The 6,955-nt window shown below is 69.0% G+C and overlaps 1 protein-coding gene across 1 annotated transcript in view; it reads left to right on the top strand.

Annotated features, from left to right (window-relative positions):
- The first annotated feature begins 4,335 nt into the window (after nucleotides 1-4,335).
- NLGN2 (neuroligin 2) overlaps nucleotides 4,336-6,955 on the top strand; it is an 18,121-nt gene continuing 15,501 nt past the window's right edge. Inside the window, exon 1 of the mRNA XM_045001397.1 lies at nucleotides 4,336-4,684. Coding sequence (XP_044857332.1) covers nucleotides 4,564-4,684 — 121 coding nt within the window. The 5' untranslated portion in view covers nucleotides 4,336-4,563. The remainder of the gene's footprint in view (nucleotides 4,685-6,955) is intronic.

The raw sequence follows: 6,955 nt of genomic DNA, 5'->3' as shown, positions 1-6,955 counted from the left end.
CTACCCACCTACCCACCCCCATGCACCCCCCCTACCTACCTACCTACCTACCCACCTACCCACCCCCATGCACCCCCCCTACCTACCTACCTACCTACCCACCCCCATGCACCTCCCCTACCTACCTACCCACCTACCCACCCCCATGCACCCCCCCTACCTACCTACCTACCTACCCACCTACCCACCCCCATGCACCTCCCCTACGTACCTACCTACCTACCCACCCCCATGCACCTCCCCTACCTACCTACCTACCCACCCCCATGCACCTCCCCTACCTACCTACCCACCTACCCACCCCCATGCACCCCCCTACCTACCTACCTACCTACCCACCCCCATGCACCTCCCCTACGTACCTACCTACCTACCCACCCCCATGCACCGCCCCTACCTACCTACCCACCTACCCACCCCCCGGCACCCCCCCCTACCTACCTACCCACCTACCCACCCCCATGCACCTCCCCTACCTACCTACCTACCTACCCACCCCCATGCACCCCCCCTACCTACCTACCTACCTACCCACCCCCATGCACCCCCCTACCGACCTACCTACCTACCCACCCCCATGCACCTCCCCTACCTACCTACCCACCTACCCACCCCCATGCACCCCCCCTACCTACCTACCCACCTACCCACCCCCATGCACCCCCCCTACCTACCTACCTACCTACCCACCCCCATGCACCTCCCCTACCTACCGACCTACCTACCTACCTACCTACCCACCCCCATGCACCCCCCCTACCTACCTACCCACCTACCCACCCCCTTGCACCTCCCCTACCTACCTACCTACCTACCCACCCCCATGCACCTCCCCTACCTACCTACCCACCTACCCACCCCCATGCACCCCCCCTACCTACCTACCTACCTACCCACCCCCATGCACCTCCCCTACCTACCTACCCACCTACCCACCCCCATGCACCCCCCTACCGACCTACCTACCCACCCGCATGCACCCCCCCTACCTACCTACCTACCTACCCACCCCCATGCAACTCCCCTACCTACCTACCCCCGGCACCGCCTCTACTTACCTTCCTATCTATCTATCTATCTATCCCCACCCACCCCCTCTATCTATCTATCTATCCCCAGACACCCCCTCTATCTATCTATCTCTCTATCTATCCCCCCGCCCCATCTCTCTCTGTCTGGTCCCCCGGAGGCCGGCGCACGTGGCCGGGTCGTCGCTCTCGCCCGCCCTGGTCTCTCCGACGAGCCTTGGGCTAATTACCGGTTCCCGGCTCTAATTGCCGAATTCTGAAGCAGAAACATAAAACTCCTCAGTTATTTAATTAAAACCCCGACTTAACCAGGGAGTTTCCTGTCAGGAGGGGTGGAGACACGGGCAGGACGGGGCCGAGCGTCGGGGCCGGGGGGTCCCGGGGGGTTGGATGTGGGGGGCGGGACGGGGCCGCGCGTCGGGGCCGGGGGGGCCCGGGGGGTGGGATGTGGGGGGCGGGACGGGGCCGAGCGTCGGGGCCGGGGGGTCCCGGGGGGTTGGATGTGGGGGGCGGGACGGGGCCAAGCGTCGGGGCGGGAGGAGCCGGGGGGTTGGATGTGGGGGGCGGGACGGGGCCGAGCGTCGGGGCCGGGGGGTCCCGGGGGGTTGGATGTGGGGGGCGGGACGGGGCCGAGCGTCGGGGCCGGGGGGTCCCGGGGGGTTGGATGTGGGGGGCGGGACGGGGCCGAGCGTCGGGGCCGGAGGGTCCCGGGGGGTTGGACGTGGGGGGCGGGACGGGGGCGAGCGTCGGGGACGGGGGGTCCCGGGGGTTGGACGTGGGGGGCGGGACGGGGCCGAGCGTCGGGGCCGGAGGGGTCCCGGGGGGTTGGACGTGGGGGGCGGGACGGGGCCGAGCGTCGGGGATGGGGGGTCTCGGGGGGTTGGATGTGGGGGGCGGGACGGGGCCGAGCGTCGGGGATGGGGGGTCCCGGGGGGTTGGATGTGGGGGGCGGGACGGGGCCGAGCGTCGGGGCCGGGGGGTCCCGGGGGGTTGGATGTGGGGGGCGGGATGGGGCCGAGCGTCGGGGCCGGGGGGGTCCCGGGGGCTGCGATACAGTGGGGGGGTGGGGCAGGGTGTAACCCTGACCCCCCCATTTCTTCCCCTTCAGTTGCTGAGTGCCGGGGATGGGTAGATATCGGGGGGTCGCCGGGGTCGCAGAGGGATTTGGGGGCAGCTCTGTGGGGGGAGCTCTGGGCTGGGGCATTCCCCAAAGGGGGGGTATTTCCCCGATGGCGGGGGGCGGAGTCAGAGCTGGGGGTGCCCCAGATCTGCCCCCCCCCTCAAAAATGGGCCATTTCCCACCTCAGTTCTGGATGGTGTTTGCAGAGAAAAGAGGGTGGGGGGACTGGGGGGGGTGGGGGCGGTTTGGGGTGGAGGTTTGGGGGTGGCTCTGACTGGCCCCCTGACGGCCTCTGTCTTTTCTCTTTTCCCTCTGTCCATCCCTCCCCCTCACCGCCCCCCATCTCCCTACCCCTCCCTCCCTCCCTCCCCCTCCCTCCCCCTCGCCTCCCCCCATCTCCCTACCCCTCCCTCCCTCCCTCCCCCTCCCCCTCCCTCCATCCCTCCATCCCTCCCCCTCACCTCCCTCCATCTCCCTCCTTCCCTCCCTCCATCCCTCCATCTCCCTACCCCTCCCTCCATCCCTCCCCCTCACCGCCCCCCATCTCCCTACCCCTCCCTCCCTCCCTCCATCCCTCCATCTCCCTACCCCTCCCTCCCTCCCTCCATCCCTCCCCCTCACCTCCCTCCCTCCATCCCCCCATCTCCCTACCCCTCCCTCCATCCATCCCTCCATCTCCCTACCCCTCCCTCCATCCATCCCTCCATCTCCCTACCCCTCCCTCCATCCCTCCCCCTCACCTCCCTCCATCTCCCTACCCCTCCCTCCATCCCTCCCTCCCTCCCTCCATCCCTCCCCCTCACCTCCCTCCCTCCAATCTCCCTACCCCTCCCTCCATCCATCCCTCCATCTCCCTACCCCTCCCTCCATCCATCCCTCCATCTCCCTACCCCTCCCTCCATCCATCCCTCCATCTCCCTACCCCTCCCTCCATCCCTCCCCCTCACCTCCCTCCATCTCCCTACCCCTCCCTCCCTCCCTCCCTCCCTCCCTCCCGCCCTCCCCGTCACCGCGCCCCATCTCCCTCACATTCACTCCCGCCAGCCCCCAGCCCCCGTCACCTCCCTCCCTCCATCCCTCCATCTCTCTACCCCTCCCTCCATCCCTCCCTCCATCCCTCCCCCTCCCCTCCCTCCATCTCCCGACCCCTCCCTCCATCCCTCCATCCCTCCATCTCCCTACCCCTCCCTCCCTCCCTCCATCCCTCCCCCTCACCTCCCTCCCTCCATCCCCCCATCTCCCTACCCCTCCCTCCCTCCATCCCTCCATCTCCCTACCCCTCCCTCCATCCATCCCTCCATCTCCCTACCCCTCCCTCCATCCATCCCTCCATCTCCCTACCCCTCCCTCCATCCCTCCCCCTCACCTCCCTCCATCTCCCTACCCCTCCCTCCATCCCTCCCTCCATCCCTCCATCCCTCCCCCTCACCGCCCCCCATCTCCCGACCCCTCCCTCCCTTCCTCCATCCCTCCCCCTCACCTCCCTCCCTCCATCCCTCCATCTCCCTACCCCTCCCTCCATCCCTCCCTCCATCCCTCCCCCTCACCGCCCCCCATCTCCCTACCCCTCCCTCCCTCCCTCCATCCCTCCCTCCCTCCCCCTCACCTCCCTCTATCTCCCTACCCCTCCCTCCCTCCATCCTTCCCCCTCACCTCCCTCCATCTCCCTACCCCTCCCTCCCTCCATCCTTCCCCCTCACCTCCCTCCCTCCCTCCCTCAATCTCCCTACCCCTCCCTCCCTCCATCCTTCCCCCTCACCTCCCTCCATCCCTCCATCTCCCTACCCCTCCCTCCCTCCATCCTTCCCCCTCACCTCCCTCCATCTCCCTACCCCTCCCTCCCTCCATCCTTCCCCCTCACCTCCCTCCCTCCCACAATCTCCCTCCATCCCTCCCTCTTCCTTTCTCTCCTTCTCCAGGTGAGGCCCCCATGCGCCGCCCGCCCGCCGGACCCCTCCCCGCCCGCCATGGAGCGCAACAGAGCCCCCCGGCGCCGCCGCTAGCCCCCCCCCGCTGAGCCGCGCCCCCCCCGCTCCGGCCCCCTCCCCGCACGTCCCGTCCCGCCCCCCCCGCGCCATGCCTGCCCCGCCCGGCCCCGGCTGGCGGGCGGGGGCCTGCCTCCTGCTGGGGGCGGCCTGGCTGGCGGCCGGGGCGCCCCCCCGCCCCCCCGCGGCGGCGGGGGCGGAGGAGGAGGAGAAGCACCCGGTGGCCAGCACCCACTACGGCCAGCTGCGGGGGGTGCGCAAGGAGCTGAACAACGAGATCCTGGGGCCGGTGGTGCAGTACCTGGGGGTGCCCTACGCCACCCCCCCGGTGGGCGAGCGCCGCTTCCAGCCCCCCGAGGCCCCCGCCTCCTGGGCCCGGGTGCGCAACGCCACGGCCTTCGCCCCCGTCTGCCCCCAGAACCTGCACGGGATGCTGCCCGGCATCATGCTGCCCGTCTGGTTCACCGACAACCTGGAGGGGGTGGCCGGCTACGTGCAGAACCAGAGCGAGGACTGTCTCTACCTCAACCTCTACGTGCCCGTGGAGGACGGTAAGGGGCCGGGGCCGGGGCGGGGGGGGGGATTACGGGGGGGCACAGACCAGGGGGGGCCCTGGGGTGTGTTGGGGGGCGGGTGGCACAGACCGGGGGGGCCCTGGGTGTGTTGGGGGGCGGGTGGCACAGACCGGGGGGGCCCTGGGGTGTGTCGGGGGGTGGCACAGAGAAGGGGGGCCCTGGGGTGTGTCGGGGGGTGGCACAGAGAAGGGGGGCCCTGGGGTGTATTCAGGGCTGGCACAGAGAAGGGGGGCCGTGGGGTGTATCGGGGGGTGGCACAGAGAAGGGGGGCCCTGGGGTGGATCGGGGGGTTGGTGGCACAGAGAAGGGGGGACCCTGGGGTGTATCGGGGGGTTGGTGGCACAGAGAAGGGGGGGACCCTGGGGTGTATTCAGGGCTGGCACAGAGAAGGGGGGCCGTGGGGTGTATCGGGGGGTGGCACAGAGAAGGGGGGCCCTGGGGTGTATCGGGGGGTGGCACAGAGAAGGGGGGCCCTGGGGTGTGTCGGGGGGTGGCACAGAGAAGGGGGGCCCTGGGGTGTATTCAGGGCTGGCACAGAGAAGGGGGGACCCTGGGGTGTATCGGGGGGTTGGTGGCACAGAGAAGGGGGGTCCATGGGGTGTATCGGGGGGTGGGTGGCACAGAGAAGGGGGGCCCTGGGGAGTATTCAGGGCTGGCACAGAGAAGGGGGGACCCTGGGGTGTATCGGGGGGTTGGTGGCACAGAGAAGGGGGGTCCATGGGGTGTATCGGGGGTGGCACAGAGAAGGGGGAGCCCTGGGGTGTATCAGGGGGCTGGTGGCACAGAGAAGGGGGGTCATGGGGTGTATCGGGGGTGGCACAGAGAAGGGGGGTCCATGGGCTATATTGGGGGGTGGCACAGAGAAGGGGGGACCCTGGGGTGTATTGGGGGTGGCACAGACAAGGGGGAGCCCTGGGGTGTATCAGGGGGTTGCACGGAGAAGGGGGGGACCCTGGGGTGTATTCAGGGCTGGCACAGAGAAGGGGGACTGTGGGGTGTATCGGGGGGCTGGTGGCACAGAGGAGGGGGAGCCCTGGGGTATATCGGGGAGTGGCACAGAGAAGGGGGGGCCCTGGGGTGTATCGGGGGGTGGCACAGAGAAGGGGGGTCATGGGGTGTATCGGGGGGTGGCACAGAGAAGGGGGAGCCCTGGGGTGTATCAGGGGGTTGCATGGAGAAGGGGGGGCCCTGGGGTGTATTCAGGGCTGGCACGGAGAAGGGGGGTCCATGGGGTGTATCGGGGGGCTGGTGGCACAGAGGAGGGGGAGCCCTGGGGTATATCGGGGAGTGGCACAGAGAAGGGGGGGCCCTGGGGTGTATCGGGGGGTGGCACAGAGAAGGGGGACCATGGGGTGTATTGGGGGGTGGCACAGAGAAGGGGGAGCCCTGGGGTGTATCAGGGGGTTGCATGGAGAAGGGGGGGCCCTGGGGTATATCGGGGAGTGGCACAGAGAAGGGGGGGCCCTGGGGTGTATCGGGGGGTGGCACAGAGAAGGGGGGGCCCTGGGGTGTATCGGGGGGTGGCACAGAGAAGGGGGGGCCCTGGGGTGTATCGGGGGGTGGCACAGAGAAGGGGGGGCCCTGGGGTGTATTCAGGGCTGGCACGGAGAAGGGGGGTCCATGGGGTATAGTGGGGGGGCTGCCCCGGGTGAAGAGGGTGACCTTTGCCCCCACTTTTGTGACCTCTTCCCCCCCTTCCACTGGCCCCCCAATACCCACCCCACCCCCTAAAGCTTTGACCCCCCCCTAGTTGGTCAATGAGACCCCCACAACCACCGTCTAGGGATCCCCAGTAATTGGATGTTGGGGGCCTGCCTGGGTTGGGGGGCCGGGGAGGAGCCGGGGGAGGGGGGACCCCTCAAGGAGATGCAGGGCATGATGGGAAGGGGGGTTCCTGGTGTCTCCACCCCTGCCCCCCGCCCCCCAAGCATGCTGGGCAGTTGCCATGGTAACGGGGAGACATGAGGGGGTGGAAAAATAGGGGGTAAAGGAGGGGAAACTGAGGGAGAAAAGGGCAGAGGCCCCCCCCACAACCGCCCCCCCCACTTCCCCCCACACCCCACTACTCCCATCCCCCCCAGCCCTCCATGACACCCTTAGACCCCCAGAGCCCCCCATTCCCCACTGTCCCCATCCCTCTAACCCCCCCCCACAGCTCCCCCAGCCTCTCACAAAGCCCCATATCTCCCCTGCCCCCCACCCAGGCGAGGGGTCCCCGGGTAACCGGCCGCCCTGCCCCAGAGGTGG

Source organism: Mauremys mutica, unplaced genomic scaffold, assembly GCF_020497125.1.
Source record: "Mauremys mutica isolate MM-2020 ecotype Southern unplaced genomic scaffold, ASM2049712v1 Super-Scaffold_100475, whole genome shotgun sequence".
NCBI lineage: Eukaryota > Metazoa > Chordata > Testudines > Geoemydidae > Mauremys > Mauremys mutica.
The sequence above is the reverse complement of the archived record's forward strand: the minus strand, read 5'-3'. Positions and strand labels throughout refer to the sequence as shown.